The 17,543-nt window shown below is 38.0% G+C and overlaps 1 protein-coding gene across 1 annotated transcript in view; it reads left to right on the plus strand.

The window, feature by feature from the left end:
- The window catches only part of SLC7A11 (solute carrier family 7 (anionic amino acid transporter light chain, xc- system), member 11), a 113,223-nt gene that overhangs the window by 29,114 nt on the left and 66,566 nt on the right, over positions 1-17,543 (plus strand). The window contains exons 5-6 of the mRNA XM_006902769.1: positions 5,444-5,540; positions 17,387-17,431. Of these exons, the coding sequence (XP_006902831.1) occupies positions 5,444-5,540; positions 17,387-17,431 (142 nt within the window). The remainder of the gene's footprint in view (positions 1-5,443; positions 5,541-17,386; positions 17,432-17,543) is intronic.

Below are 17,543 nucleotides of genomic sequence, written 5' to 3' on the forward strand. Positions count from 1 at the left end.
ATGGATAGTGAAAACGCTGAGATTGTTCGCAGCTTTAGTTTGCTTGGATCTAGGTCAACACTCTGAGCACCAGTAGCCAGGAAATTAAAAGATGTATTGCCATGGGAAAGTCTGCTGTTAGAGACCTCTCCAAAGTATTGAAGAGCAATGGTTTCTCTCTGGAGACTAAGGCCATGGCCTTTGCAATCACTTGTTATTCATCAGAGAGTTGGACAATGACTAGGGAGGATAGAAGGAGAATTGATGTCTTTGAACTGTGGTGCTGGAGAAGAGTATTGAGGGTACTATGGACTGCTAGGAAAACAAACAGATTCATCCTGGAAAGGGTCAAACTGGACTGCTCCTTGGAGGCAAGGATACTGAGGTTCCGTCTAACATACTTTGGACATGTTGTAAGGAGAGACCAGTCCTTGGAGAGGGTCATCATGCTTGGTAGGGTGGAGGGACAGGGCAGGGGGGGAAGGCCCTCTATGAGGTAGATTGATTCAGTGACTGGGGTAATCAGGATGGGTGTTTCGGAGACCGTTCGATTGGCATAGGACAGAGCAGAGTTTAGGGCTGTTGTACATAGGGCCACTATGAGTGCCAAGCTATGTGACGGCACCTGACAACAACAACAACAATAGCATGCATAACAGATCATTTGGGGGATTGGACTTTAAGAAGAGAAATGTAGAATCAAGATTGGAAGAAGACTCATCAAGAACCTGCATTATGATACAGTCTTACTTTCCAAACTTGAGGAGGACCTATAGCATTTGGTGCAGAAAGTCAAGGGCTGCAGTCTTCAATATGAATTAAAGCTCAACATCAAGAAAACAAAGTTCTTACCACTGCTCCAATTGTTAGCACCATGATAGACAGAGAAGAGATTGAAATTATTAACAATTTCACCTTGCTGGATTTCACAGCAACACTCTTAGCATCAGCAGTTAAAAAATCAAAAGACAATCACATTAGAAAAATCTGCTGTCATGGATCTCTCTAGAGTGCTGAAAAGCAATGATATCTGCCTAGAGACTAAAGTACCTGACCAAGCTCATAGTCTTCAAAGTAACTTACTTTATATCAGAAAGATGGACAATGATTAAGGATGACAGAAGAATTGATGGCTTTGAGTTGTTGTGCTGGAAAAGAGTATTGAACGTACCATGGACTGCCAAAAGAACAAATGGGTGTGTCCTGGAAAGTTGCTTTTTGGTAGCAACGATGTTGAAGTTCATACATGTTTTGAGTATGTTTCCAGAAAGGACCAGACTTTGGAAAAGAATATCATCCTCGAAGTGGTGGATGGACAGATAGCATAATGGAGGAAGACCCGACATGAGATAGCTTAACATAGCAACGTGGTCAATAGGAATAGCTTTGTGTCACAATGAGTTGCAGTGGATTCAATGATACATAAAAACAGCAACAACGAATTTTGTCTACTACTAAAAAAAATGCAATTCTCTTTGTAGCTTATTCACACATTTTTATATTAATATGAAATTCGAGAAAGAAAAATAAAACCTTTGCAAATATAAATTATGTATTTATTTTTCCTCTAATGAAATTCTGAAAATATCTGTATGTTTTGTATGTATTCATGAATATTTGTTAAGCTTACTTGTCAATATTATGATGTTTTTCCTGTTGTGTCCTATGTTAACTCAGCCAAAAAAACCCCACATTCCAAAACATTACATTTTGAAAAACCGCTCTTGTGTTATTGTTGTTATGTGTTGTTAAGTCAACTAGGATTTATAGTGGCCCAATACACTTGCTCAGAACTTTGCCCCATCCTGAGCCAACCTTATCATCCATTGTTATCGTGTCAATCTATCTCACCCAGGGTCTTTTCTTGCTCTGACTTTTTACCATTCCAAGAATGATGTCCTTCTCCAAGAACTGATCCCGTCTGACAAACATGCCCAGTGTATGTGAGATGGAGTTTCAAAATCCTTGCTTCCAAGGCATAACCTGGTTTCACCCTCTGCAGGAAAGCCTTGTTTATTCTTTGACACTCTATGTTGCATCCAATACTCTTCTCCAGCACCTCAGCTTCAAGGCTTCTGGTCTTCTGTCTAGCCTTTACATGATAAGTTTCTCCTATCATTTCATACTACCTTTCATGCCACCTTTCAACCAAAGAAAATGAGCTTTAGTGGTGTGGTGGTCAAGTCATTTGGCCTAAAGGTGTTCCATGGGAGTAGAATGCTTCCATGGGAGTGATCTGCTTCAAAAACATTTGAGTAAAGCAAAAAGAACAAAATAAAACAAAAACCCTCAAACACACTGCCGTCTAATTGGAACCAACTAATAGCTAACTCTCCATGGATTTTCTGAGTCTGTAAATCACACGGGAGATGGATGCTTGACTATCTTTCTCTGTGTAACCACTAACGGCTTCCTGTTGTCAGAGAAGCTCAGCCTTTGGTTAGCAGTGCAACATCCTTATGGATTGTGCCACTAGACATCCCTATCCATGAAATTACAGCCTCAGATATCCTTTGGGATGGGTCTATGCTGTCTTGCATGGTCTCTAGAAGTTCAAATGATATTAACAGCAATGGACTTGGGTTGAGTTTGGTTTTAGGACAAAGAAACCATATATCATCACTAAAGAATATTCAAAAGATTGCTTTCTTTTTAGTTTTCTACTAGTTTATTTACAAAATTCTAATACATTGTTTTCAAGAACAATTTTTATTTCAATTTCCCTCATCTGCCCATACATCAAATTGTACAACCCCATGATTAACTCCCCCTCCCCCTGCACATCCTCATCCCTCTGCTTCCACCTGCTCCAACCCCTCTTGGGTCCTTATACTCATTCTACAATAATGGTTAAGTCCAGTATTTGTTCTGTCTTTAATAAAGTCATTGAAAGACTTTTAATAAAAAGAATTAATTTCTGAATTTATAATTTTAAAAATATGCTTTTATTTGGGGTCTCATTGTCATTGAATCTTGATATTATGTACATTTGAGTCACTTGCGACTAATAGCGACCCTATACAGAGTAGCTCTGAATCCTGTCCTTTTCTAAGCCAATCTCACTGTCTCTGACACATCTGCCCCTATTACACTAGACACTGTGTCAATCCATCTCATCTAGCGTTTTGCATTTTCCCTCCACCCTTCCAAGCATAAGGTCCTTCTCCAAGGACTAGTCCCTCCTGGAAACATGCCCAAAGTATGTGAGACAATTTCAAAATCCTTGACTACGGAGAGCAACTTGGTTTTACCCTCTCTACAACAGACCCATTCTCTTGGCAGTCCATGATATGTTCAATATTCTTCTCCAGATGACAACCTAAAGACATCGATTCTTCTTCTGTCATCCTTAATCATAATCCAGCTCTCTGGTAATTGTGAAGACTATGGTCTGAATTAGGCACACCTTAGTAAAAACTTACTATTAGCTGACATTCCATTATTTTTCCAATGCTTTCAATTGCAAGGGGGGAGTTTCCCTGATTTCTCTTCCATGGAGTCAAAGCCTTACCTCTCTTCTGGTTTGAATCTGCCAGCAGCGCTGAGGGAGAAAGATAGGCCATCTCCTCTGTGCAATATACAGCATCAGAAACCTAATTGAGGGTCAATTATTTGTCACTTTTGACTCAATGATAATGAGTTTTTTATTTTAGTATTTAATACTTCTCACTATAAAATCATTTATTGTGTTATTCAACATTTTCTGCATTTTATCTTGATATCATACATGTATTTATATGTATCTGAGTATAAATATAGTATTACAATAATGCAGGCAGCAACTGATTTGTAACTTTGAAAAGGGAGTGGGAGATATATTTATATGTATATACCATCCACCTCCATTCCCTCTATATTTATATGAAGACTAAAATAATATTTCTCATTTGGGTAATTTTCTTTGCTATTTTTTTTTTTGCTAAATGATAGAAATAAATTGGATTTTAAAAAATACTCAAAAGGTATGTGAGAAAAGGTCAATTATGATTAATACAAGATAAAAATTGAGATACATAAATACTCATCTTGTATATTGAAAATTTGTTAAAATCTATTTTAGAGCTCCCTGTTTCTCCACCCCTCCAATGCATTTAGAAGGAATAATGCTAGTCTCAAGCATGAGCAAACTTCTGTAAAAGGCTAGATAGCAGGATGTTCAACTTTGTTGTTCAGACTCTGTCACAATTACTCGGTTCTGTTGTTACCCACAAGAGTCACTTGTAAACTATTTGTAAACACATGAGCTGGAATCTGTTCTAATAAGAAGAAAGTGTTAGATTTGAGTCACAAGCAGTATTTTGCCAACTCTTATGCTACAGAGTAGGTGTCTAAAGAAGGAAAGAGAATGAACAGAAAACAGAAACAAAATTAATTACTTGAGAAAATTATTACTTCTTTGTTGAAGGTTTACCATTAGATATTCCTTTTTAGTTCTTTCCAACTTTTACTTTTAAGAATTCTGTTATACTTCTCAGATGAGGGAGAGAATAATTTAAAAGTGATATACGATATCATAGTTATCACAAGAGTCCACAACTAAGGTTGCATAGCAGAGTGTACTTGGGGCGGTGGGAGGGGTGCGGGGGGATTGTATACCAAAGAAATAATTTGTCTTTTGCTTTTCAAAGACAGGAGCAAACTAGGGGGCAGGGGCGGGGGCGAGGGCTGGACAGGGAGAAAAGTACAACAATGAATAAATAGAAAGAAAAAAAAAGAATTCTGTTATACTTTTAAAGAAACCCTGATGGTGCAGTGGTTAAATTCTTAGCTTGTAACCAAAAGATTGGTGGTTCTAACTCATCAGCCACAATCAATCAATCGCATTATTGGAAAAGTCTTTGGGGCAATTCTCTGTTGTGCTGTCTGACACTCTGAGTCAGAATGGACTCAATAGCAGTGCATTTGTTTGTTTAGTCTGGTTGTTTAGTGGATAAGGATTTCCACTGCAGATGAAATCAGCCAGCTACTTCTCAGAAGGAAGATGGTCAATGTCTTCCCATGTGGTTTACAGTCTCTAAGAACCTGCTGGAGGGGCAGCTATGAGCTGGTTATGACTTGACAGAAATAAGTCGCTACAGGACAAATTACTGTTCTTTCTCAGTCAATTTGTCTCAAGATGTTAGACATGCCCAATTTTTTCTTCCTATGTAATTTTCTTTTTCCAATAATTTTATTAAGAAGGGAACTATGGAGTAGTGATGATGGTTTCATGTTTAGAATTCCTCTTAAATGGGCACAATAATAAGAGATTACATTGACACTAAGCAGGGAGTAAGGATTACTCATCAAACAGGGCATAAGACTAAGTCATCTGAAACAGTAAAGTGACAAAAGAGTTCATCCCAACCTATCATGTATTTAAAATGTTAAATATTTGTTTAAAGAACATATAATAGCAATTCATCAAAGTTATTAATATATTTTCTTTCATCTATTAATATCTTAACATCTATTTTCATTGCAGGGCAAACACAGAACTTTAGAGATGCCTTTTCAGGAAGCTCAAGTCTTACGGGATTGCCACTGGCTTTTTATTACGGAATGTATGCCTATGCTGGCTGGTAAGTTGATGTCTAGAGAGCTCATGAGTTGTACTGTTCATTCATCCCTTCAATTACTTTAAGTAATTGCAAGGTTCTAAGCAAGTGTGAATGATCAAAAACAGTGTGACATGCAATTGTCCTTCCATTAGACCAAAATTACTGTGAACTTAATTAACAAAAACAGACTACTAAATTTGACCTAATCTTATAAAATAAAATAAAAATAGAAAAACAAACACAAGAACTAACCCCAACACAAAACAAATACATCTATGAACTATTTTTTCTTCATATGAGAATGTAGCTCTGTTGGCACAGTTCATAGTGTATTGAGCTCTTGTTGTTGTCCATTGTTTAGGCGCTGTCAAATATGACCCATAGGGACCATAGGAATAGCCAACCGAATAATGCCCTATCTTGTGCCAGCTTCATCACCGCGAAAACTCTCAAGCTTATTGCTGAAATCACCATGTCAATCTCTCATTGTTAAGCTGCTAGCCAGTACATTTAAGGCAGTTTGAATTCACCAACTGCTCCATGCATGGGCAGTCATCTCTAATTAGGCTCTACAGTCCTAGGAAACCAATAAAAGATCACTGTAAGTTGGACACAATTTGACAGCAGTGAATTTAGGGTGAATTTTTTTTTGTTATGTTTGAGATGTGTTATTAGTAAGGACATGATAGTGACACTAAGCATTAATGATTAGTACTTTGCTTGTCAAAGTGCCTTTCACTTGAATATTTAAGAGTTTTTATACATAGTGATTAATGATTATTCTACACTTTGCTGTAAGAAAGAGAAATAATTCTGTCATTAAATTAAGTAAGATATTCCTCAGAGGTAAAATACTGTTCTGACAATAGAGAAAGGGAGACCAAGATAATAAAATTAAGTGTATTTGACAGTTCTCTACATTTTGAAAGACTACAAGTTCCTTAAAATGTCCTCATCTGAAAACAAAAATTATGCAGCAAAGATGATTAAAATCACAAGTACATTTCTTTTGATGCGTATCCAGCTGTGATAATATCTGGTTAAACCATTGGAGGTTTGTATTTATTCCTTCATTGGTTAGTTTGGGTGTTAGAATAGCAACAATCATGGATAAAAGAGTGAATCACTTTGCTAATGAAATTTCATTGACCTGTAGGGTTTGTTGTTGTTATGTGCTGTTGAGTCACCTGCGACTCATAGCGACCCTATGTACAGCAACTGTAAACCCTGCTCTATCCTTTGGCAGTCGCACTGTCTCCAACACACCTATCCTAATTACCCTGGTCACTGAATCACTCTACCTCATTAAGGGTCTAACTCCTGTGTTGTCCCTCCACACTTCAAAGCATGACATCTCTCTCCAAGGATTGATCCCTCCTTACAACATTTCCAAAGTATGTCAAACAAAACTTCAGAATTCTTGCCTCCAAGATGCAGCCTGGTTTAACCCTCTCTAGTATGGACTTGTTTGTTTTCCTGGCAGTCCATGGAACATTCAATACTCTTCTCCAGCACCACAGCTCAAAGGCATCAATTCTCCTTCTATCATCCCTAGTCATTGTCCAGCTCTCTGACGCATAGCAAGTGATTGCAAAGGCCATGGCCTATATAGGCACACCTTAGTCTCCAGAGTGATATCATTGCTCTTCAGTACTTGGGAGAAGTCTTTAACTGCAGACTTTCCCATCTCAATACGTCTTTTAGTTTCCTGGCTGCTGGTACCAAGTGAATTTAGTTGAAGTGATTGTTTTAAGAAAGCCCAGCAGGTGTTGTTGTTGTTGTTATGTGCCGTCGAGTCGCCTGCGACTCATAGCGACCCTATGTACAACAGCCCTAAACTCCGCTCTGTCCTGTGCCAATCGCACTGTCTCTGACACTCCCATCCCAATTATGCCAGTCACTGAATCAATCCATCTCATAGAGGGCCTTCCTCTCCTGCGCTGCTCTTTCACTCTGCCTTACTACATGTCCAAAGTAAGTTAGACGGAGCCTCAGAATCCTTGCCTCCAAGGAGCCACCCGGTTTAGGAAAAAAAATTATTTATACATCAGAACTATTATAGGAAAATTAAATTTCATTATTTTTAAGTAATATGTTGTTGTTGTTATGCGCCACTTAGTCACCTGCTCATAGTGACTCTATGTACAACAGCCATGAACCCTGCTCTATCCTGTGCCAATCTTACTATCTCTGACACACCTACCCCCATTATCCCAGTCACTGAATCAATCCATCTCATCAAGGGTCTTCCTCTCATGTACTGTCCCTCTACCCTCCCAAGCATGATGTTCCTTTCCAAGGACTGATCCCACCTTGCAGGATGTCTAAAGTATGTCAGACAAAGCTTCAGAATCCTTGACTCCATTGTGGTATTTCTTTTTTTAATAGTTGTACGGCTTTAGCTGAGAGTGTTCTTTGATCCTTAAAACTAATACCAGAAAATGACACTATTTTAAACACTATACACATAAATCTCAGATAGAATTTCTTTGTTTACTATTTAGGATCTCAACTCTAACTAATACATGAACTTCATCTATATTTCAAAGTAAATGTATTAAACTTATTAAGCTCTTTGTATTAGGAAAACTAGCAATAGAAGACAACAGGACAGGATGGACTGGAGCAGAAACTCGAACGTGGCTTTTGAAACTAGATACATTGGAAGGTTACGATATTGTAGCCCTAAGTAGTCAAAGGTTCAATATTTGTATATTCCCCAAATGTTTATCATCGTTATGTGTGAGTGTTAGTGTTGAGTCCCTTAGGGGTTTTGGACTCCTTTTTGTTTTTTGTCTAAAGCACAATGTGATACTGAGCAGAGAAAAGAACTGAGCTGTGATCTCAGGGTTAGAAGCAGCATCAATGGTCCTATGGCTATTAAGCCTGTGATCAGGGCTCTGAAGCCCTGGGGCAGCAGCCAAACTCCTAAGGAGGGTCGCTGGGAGACAGGAGAGTGAAGTAGGGAGGTGGGGAAAGCTTTTCAGCAAGAGCCAAATGTGAGGAGCCCAGCAATAGTCAATCAGGAAGTTGGAATGTGGAGATAGTCACAAAGGAGATTTGATTAATTCTGTTGAATGAAGTTTCTTTTGCCTGCAAATACAGCGCATCTGTTCCCACAGGATCTTAAAATACTCCTTTATCTTCTTCACTCTCCTACCACCCAGCACTGAATATTCTGGCTGCCTGTTTATTTTGAGCATGTTTTCTCCAGTTCCATAGGCTTGATGGAATTCTTTATGCATAAAGACTCTTTACATTTTTAATTACTCTGCTATCTTAAATTTTAATTTGTTGGTGAGGAACCCAAATGTCAATCGTTATATGGTTTATGTGAACCATAAAAAAAAAAAGGTTATACTTTCACTCATTTAATCCTCATGTCCACTCCCTATCTTCAAAACCAGGACATTGTTAATTTCCTTGTATTCTTGAGTGTTCAGTCTCAATACAGGACAAGAAAGCTTGGATTTTAAATGGTATGTTATCTGATACAAGTGGCTTATTGAGGGGATAGATAAGTAACTGTATTTCTAGAACAACTGTTACGCTACTTGAATGCTGTTTTGTGAATAGGTAGAAATAATCTGGTTGTTAATCTGTGGGCATCAGATTTAGAGAAAAAGGAAATTGTATTTAGACGAAATCATCCCTTCGCTTGGAGAGTCAGAAGAAATTTAATATCTGAATACAAAGAGAGTAAAATGGGGGCTGAGAAAAGCTGGGAGGGAGGAACATTTATTCACTTTCCAAACATGACCCTTTCTTCCTTGCCCTTTGTTTTGTATTCTATAATTAAAGAAGTAGGTGGTGGCATTAGAAATGGGGCACTGCGAATGAACCTTCATTCCCTGTGTTGCTGCAGTGAAAGTGCTTGATGGAAAAGAAAGGGAGGGGGATGAGGCACATGGAATGAGACTGAAGCAGCTATTGTTAAAGATTTTGCCACCTAGGGATTAAATAAAAGCCAAAAGACTCTGGTTGTCCTGGAGGCCCTGCTCTGACTGTTAGCAATTCTATCTCCCCAGTTTTGAATAGGAGAAAGACACTACCAAACCTTGGGAAATCTGAATAAAGTGGACTTTTGGCGATGAGAAGCACAGAGCCTTTCCAGAAGGATGAAAAACTCCTTCCTAGAGACGTTATGAGGGGAGAAGAAATCATTAACCTAGCGAGGTCACAGAGCAGAATCTGAACAGCTTTCATATTATGGCTCATGTCTGCATTGAGAGAAATACTTCTGCCATTCCCCCTTGTGGGCCCAGGGGAACACAACCAATTTCAGTCTCTTATCCTCATCCAAACCTAAATATTACTTTGTGGGATTTATTTTTTTAACTTTGTGATAGAAAATAGTCTTTCAGTGTCTTCTTCCCCCTTCCATTTGTAATTTTATACTCAATGGATTTTACCATCTAAAGCACCTGCTAAGATTATTTTGCACCATTGTGTCAAATATGATCTAAAGAATAAGCTTCTTTTTAAAAATTAATTCCTACAGTTAGATGCATATTGAGCTGCACTGCCAGCTTTGGTTTACATGAAAGGATCATGGAGAAGCTAAAAAAAAATGGGTGTTGAGAATACTCTCCGGAGGCCTTGAGGAGATGTAAACCAAAGAGGATAACGTGGACTCCTTACTGGAGACTGGGAGAGCATGAAGGTGTACTTCCCACGGGATGTGAATGCTTGGAGCAGAAGAAGGTGCTTTTTCCTTCCTCTCCCAGTCAGTTCCAAGTCCTTTCCTTTACTCTGTTCCCTGAAGCTATAGCAAATGTTTGAAATGATATTATTTTTTTTTTGTAAATATTTTCTTTCATGCTTTAACATTGTTGGAAAATACCAGTTTTTAAAACAATTGTTAAGAGGAACTGGAAATTTTTGACATGAGAAGCTTAGAAATAATGTTCTCCCCCCACCCCTTTTCTCTGTACTTCCCAGTGCTTCAGGCTTATAACAAATACATTGAATCCCATGGAGAGTGCATATTCCATATGAAGTATCGATTTTTCCTTGCTTTCCTGATCTAACTATAACCTCTGCTTTCAGAAATGTTCTTTCCACTCATTAAAATGTTTCTTTATTGCTATTTTTAAAAAAAAAAATCCTCATTGTTCCTACTATTCTCTCAACTACTCAAATGATCCTTCTTAAAGCATATTTCTCAACACATTAGAGATTTTAACCTTGAACACAACTGCCTCTTTGTGAATTTAAATGGGATTTTCATAATGATGGAGTATGGCCTCCTTGTCTTTGTTTTAGGTTAAGAGATATTATAAATATATTCATGTCTCATGGGCTAATATTCCAGCCATTTGGTTTCAGATGCAGACAGTAGGTACCTAGAGATCTGTTCTCCTGTGTACATTTGTGGACAATTATTTTACATTCTAAGGAGAGATAAGGAAACAAAACAGTGCGTACATTAATAATATGATTTTTAAAATTTATTTTGTGAACATTTCTTTTTCTTCAAAAATTGCAAGATTAGAAAGACTTTGTCTTTAGATCTTTAGCTCTTTTTATTATGATCTTTTATATCTGTTTGCATGATTCAGTTTTTTATGTACACTTACTTGAAAAAAGAGGGAGCTAGGGAGCTTTCGTGGATTAGTGGCAAGAAGCTGTGCAGCAATCCTGAAGGCACAGGGTTTGAGTCCCACCAGCTACTTCACAGGATTAGGATGGGCAGTCCCCTCCCATGCAATTACCTGCCTCTGAAAACCCATAAGAGGGTCAGCTATGTGTCAGTTACCACTCGACTAGTGTGCAACAATAGCAACTTGCAGAAGGAATCTGACTCAACCTTATGTGGAAAATCCTTTGAAAATAATCATGTTCTTATGGATCTTCCATAACTTCCTTGTCCATTTATTATACTGTGGTATTTTCCATGGTACTGTGATGCTGGCAACACTGTCACCAATATTTCAAATACCAGAAGAGTCACTAATGGTGGATTGGTTTCAGTAGAGCTTTTAGGCTAAGCTTAGGAATCCAGACTGGCTATCCAATTCTGTAATGAGTCCTTGAAAACATTATATAAAGCAGTGAAATATTTTCTGATATAGTACCATAAGATGAGGACTTAGATTGGAAGAATCTCAAAATAGAACACCATGACTTCAAGAATGGGCTCAAACAGCAGAAATTGTCAGGATGGTGAAGGACTGGGTAAAGTTTCTTTCAATTACAGAAGCTTACTGTGAGTCAGAGAGAAAGTAATGGCTCTTAACAATATTAAAGGGAACTCTAGTTGCCTCGTGGTAAGAAGGTATGCTACCATCCCAAAGGGATGCAGTGTGAATCCACAAGCTACTCTGTGGGAGAAGGATGTAAGGATGTGTGAATTACTGCTTCTTAGGTATGAGGTGATTCCAACTCAACGGCACACAACAATAACAAAGGGTTCTTGGCAATCACTTTTGGTTAGAAAAAGAGATCAAGGGTGCAAGAGATAATGCCACTAAGTAAAGGAAAGGGAAGGAAAGGTGTCTGAATTTATTTAGGGCTGTGGATTCAGTATAATATTTGCAATCCTAGGGAACTTTAAATAATGTGTATCTGCAATGTTTTTTTCTTATGTAGGAGATGCAAAAAAAAGTTAAGAACTTCAGAAATATTAAAAAAATTGCTGCTGCTTAGGAGTCAACTTACACGCGACTGTCTCTAAAATGAAATGATTAACAAACAGAGAAATACGAAACAGCAAAATAGCCAGTTAACAGTCTTACAACTTCAAACAATTTAATATATGTATTGGAAAATATTAACTGAAAGAAAGAAGTGTGAATTGAGAATCTATGATCTTTCATCTCATTTTTTGTCCATTCCTGCCTATTACATGTATATCTAGAATGTCAATAATCACGCCCTGAATGGAGAAATTCTACTGCAGTGCTATGTTGTATTATAAATTTTGGTTGTTGTGTTTCCAACACTAAAACTTGAACTACCAGAAGGCAAAAAAAGCCGCCTCATATTTAATTTATGTTCCTAGTCTCTTTGCCCATCTCTTTGTTGAAAATTGCTGATTTGTTTCTCATACCCCTTTGTGTAACTGTTCTTCCACAGCTCGGTCCTCGTAAACTGCTATCAATGTTTACGTCATCAGGGTAATATAAAAGACTCTTCCTGATTTAGGAAAGCTTCCTTGATAATTCCAGACTGGTAGGTGGCCCTCTCTGGCTCTATAGTGTTGTGCACCTGTCTCTACTGCTGCCTGCAGAATTGTGTCACTCTATTTAATGAGACTTTGTCCAAAATATAAGCTCCTTGAAAAGAAGGACTGAAGATCTTCCACCTGTTTAATATCTGATCCTAATTGTCATTAGGTGTTGCAGAGTCACATATGACAAATAGCAATCCTATAAACAACCTGAACCTTTCCTATCCTGGACCATTCTCTTTATCTCTGACACCTTTGAGCCCAATGCTGAAGGTCTTCCTCAATTCTACTGACCCTTCCCCCTTTACAAGTATAATGTCCTTATCCAAGAAATAGCCTCTCTTAGCAACATGTTCAAAGTATGAGAAATAAAGTTTTCCCATCTTTTCCTCCAAGGAGGACACTGGCTACACATTTTTTTTTTTTATTTTAATGAAAGGTTACAGAGACTTTGGATTTCCATTGATAGATTGTTGCACACTTTCCTCCTTACCCACCCATCCTCTCAGTTCACTCTTTCCCTTCAAAAGAACAAAAAAAAAGAGTCTTTCATTGTTATACAATCCTCCCCACCCCCTGCCCAATGTCCACTTTACCATGCAGCTCTTATTCTGGACTCTTGTCATGAAAATAATACTTAATCATATATTCCTTTTAAACAGTTCTCTCCCTCATCTGTTTCAATGCAGTATACATTATTTATCCCCTCTTTTCTTAAGTTTCTCCCAATCCCAAAATCAGTCCCATTTAACAGCAGTGGCACTGTACAGTATTTGTCCTTTTGTGACTAAGATAATTCACTCCTGGCTGCACTTTTTATACAACATATTTGTTTGTTATTTTGGAAGTCCATGGGATATCTGGTACTCTCCTCCAATACCAAAACTCAAAGGTATCAGTTATCTTATCATCCTTAATTGTTGTCTAGCTCTCAGATTTCTAGCAAGTGATTAAAAAGACCATGTTCTGAATCAGGCACACCTTAGTCTTCAGTCTGACATCATTGCTCTTCAGTATTTTTGAGAGACTCCTAACAGGAGATTTGTGTTCTGAAATATGTCTCCTGATCTTCTGACATCTGTTTAAAAGGGTGTTAATTGTTGATCTAAGCAAGATGAAATAAATGACAACTTCAATCTTTTTTCCATCTTTCATGATACGGCCCAGTGGTGAGGATTTTTGTGTTTGGTTTTTAATTTTTTTTTATTTTGGAGATATAATCCATATTGAAGTCTATAGTCAAGATATAGTCTTGATCTCTCACACAAAGTGTTTCAAGTCCTCTGCACTTTCAGCAAGCAAGGTTCCATTGCACAGGGATTAAATTGGTTATATTTGTGGAAAGAATTGTTGGAAATGCTCAATATCAGCAGTCAAAACTAGGCCAAGTGCTAACTGTGAAACAGACCATCAACTACTAATGTACAAATTTAAATTGAATCTGAAGAAAAGGAAAACTAGTATATAAGAACCAAAATAAACCTTGATTTGATCATGCCTGAATTTAAAAATCATCTCAATAACAAATTTGAGACATTGAACATCAGTGATTGAAAACCAGAGGAACTGTAAGATGACATAGAAGATATCAACCATACAAAGCAAAAGATCATTACAAACACAGAGGAAAAAAGAAAATGAAAAGAATCACAATGGATTGCAGAAAAGACTTTAAAATTACATTCAAGTGTTGAAAAGCCAAACCAAAAAGTACTGAAGTAAAAGAGCTGAAGAGAAGATTTCTAAGAGCACCTCAAAAAAATGAAGCTAAATATTATAACAAAATGTGTGAAGAGCTGCAGTCAAAATAAAAAGAGAAGAACTCACTTGGCATTTCTCAATCTAAAAGAACTGAGAAACACAGTCAAGCCTCTAGTTGCATTACTGAGAGATGTTGTAGACAAAACACTGAATAATCCAGAAAATATCAAAAGAAGATAGAAGGAATACATAGAGTCACTGTAACAAAAATAGTTAGCCAACTATTTTAAGTACCATCATGAACAAGAGCCGATGGTAATAAAGGAACTTCAAGCTGCTTTGAAGGCACTGACAAAAAAAACCCAACAAAAACACAAAAACTAAAACAAAAAAACAAACCAAAAAAAACCCCACAAACAAACAAAAAAACAAACCAAAACCCTCACAAATAAGCCCCAGAATTGAGGGGATACCAATTGATGTTATTTCAGCTAACTGACACAACTGGATGTGCTCATCAGTCTTTGCCAGGAAATTTGGAGAACAAATGCCTGCCCTACTAAGTGGAAGAAATTAACATTTTTTCCATTCCCAGGACAGATTATCCAACAGAAATTATCAAACAATATCATATGCAAGTGAAATAAAAAAAAAAATCTTCCAAAAAAATGGCTAGAACACTATATTGACAGGGAATGGCAAGAAGTACAAAAGAGAGTTAGAAAAGGCGATGGCACCAGAGATAATCATTATTGATGTCAGATGGATCCTGAGTGAAAACAGAAAATACCAGAAGACTGTTTATCTATGTTTTATGGACTATGCTAAAATATTTTATTCTGTAGATCACAAACTATGACTAACATTTAGAAGAATGAGAATTCCAGAATACTTAATTGTGCTTGTGTGAAATCTATACCTAGACAAAGAAGGTGTCCAATTGCAGTAACAGAACACTGTATGGTTTAAACGTAGGGAGGGTGTGTACCAGGAATTTCTCTTTTCTCCAAATCTATTCAATTTTTATGCTGTTGTTGTTGTTATGTGCCATCGAGTCGTTTGTGACTCATAGCGACCCTATGAACAATAGCCCTAAACCTTGCTCTATCCTGCGCCAACCACACTGCCTCTGACACACCCATCCCGATTACCCCAGTCACCAGATCAATCCATCTCATAGAGGGTCTTCCCCTCCTGCGCTGTCCCTCCACCCACCCAAGCATGATGCCCCTCTCCAAGTACCCGTCCCTCCTGGCAACATGTCCAAATTATGTCAGACGAAGCCCCAGAATCCTTGCCTCCACTTGGTTAAATTCTCTCCAAGATGAATCTGTTTGTTTTCCTGGCAGTCCATGGTACATTCAGTACCCTTCTCCAGCACCACAGCTCAAAAGCATCCACTCTCCTTCCGTCCTCCCTAGTCATTGTCCAACTCTCTGATGCATAACAAGCGATTACAAAGACCATGGCCTGTATCAGGCACACCTTAGTCTCCAGAGAGACACCGTTGCTCCTGAGTACTTTAGAGAGGTCCCTAACAGCAGACTTTCCCATCGCGATACGCTTTTTGATTTCCTGACTGCTGGTGCCAAGAGTGTTGACTGTGGAGCCGAGCAAACTGAAGCTGTGAACAATCTCAATCTCTTCGCCATCCATCCTGACGCTGCCAATTGGTCCAGTGGTGAGAATCTTTGTCTTCTTGACATTGAGCCTCAGTCCATACTGAAGGATGCAGTCCTTGACCCTTCGCAGACTCTTTGAAGAGGAAAGTACCTTCAGAGGAAGACTCTTCAACAGCCTTCTTTATATGTTGTTGTTGTTGTTATGTGCTGTAGTCACTTGCGACTCATAGCGAACCTGTGTACAACAGCCCTAAACCCTGCTCTATCCTGTGCCAATCTCATAGCCTCTGACAAACCCACCCTGATCACCCGTCACTGAAACAATCCACCTCATAGAGGGTCTTCCCCTTCTGTGCCATCCCTCCACCCTCCCAAGCATGATGTCCCTCTCCAAGGGCCTCTCCCTCCTTACAACATGTCCAAAGTATGTCAGATGAAGCCTCGGAATCTTTGCCTCCAAGGAGCAGCCTGGTTTAACCCTCTCTAGGATGAATCCATTGGTTTTCTTGGCAGTCCAGGGTACATTCAATACTCTTCTCTTACACCACAGCTCAAAGGGGGTAGGCCTAAATAGTACTCTGTAAATATGTTTTAATAGAGAACTGATTTGCGGAAGTTTTTGATTGTAAGAGTCTTGCATCTCCCTCTCTCTTATTCATGTAGAATTGGCACTGTTAGCTGATCCTCAAGTGGATTTTCAGAGGCAGTCTTCTTTTTAAAAAAAATTTACACTCGTTTATCTACACTGGATGCCCCCCACCTCCCTAAGGCATCCCCCCGCCACCCATCAAACTATGAGACTCCAAGACTACAACCCCGCCTATCACCACCTCTCTTCTTCTCCCCCCCCCCTTTAGATCTTTATACACATTTTTCGAGGCATCTATTTTTACAGTAATGGTCTTATATAGTATTTGTCCTTAAGGAACTGAGTTAGTTCACTTAGTATAATACTTTCTAGTCCTTCCCAAGTTAGGTAGTGATTTATAAAATCATTGCTCCTGTGTGCTACATAGTATTTCATTGTGTGAATGTACCATAATTTCTCAAACCATTCAATTGTGATTGGACATCTGGGCTGGTTCTATGTTCTTGAAATGGTGAATAATGATTCTATGAACCAGAAGCTGTAATTCTTACAGGATCTCCTTTCCCACATCTTTCTCCTGTGATGCTGCAAATGAATTTGAATTTGTCACCTTTAGGTTAATTGCACAAGTCCCTATGGACTAGGCCACTCTAGTTTTATCAAGATTACAATGTTTGAATAATTTTTAGTTAAATTTTAAAGACTTAAAATGTTGTAACTTTAGTACTATAATTTAAAATATATGAATAGTTAATAATTGTAATTGTCTGGGTTTTTTCTTTAGGTTTTACCTCAACTTTGTTACTGAGGAAGTAGAAAATCCTGAAAAGTAAGTAACCTCATTTGCTTTGAAATATTTACAAATGATAAAATTTAAAGTTACAGAGTTGAAAATTTAGAATTAAAACAAAAATTCAGAGTGAATACTTAATTTTATTATT

Source organism: Elephantulus edwardii, unplaced genomic scaffold (assembly GCF_000299155.1).
Source record: "Elephantulus edwardii isolate Elephantulus edwardi_28Jun2011 unplaced genomic scaffold, EleEdw1.0 scaffold00448, whole genome shotgun sequence".
NCBI lineage: Eukaryota > Metazoa > Chordata > Mammalia > Macroscelidea > Macroscelididae > Elephantulus > Elephantulus edwardii.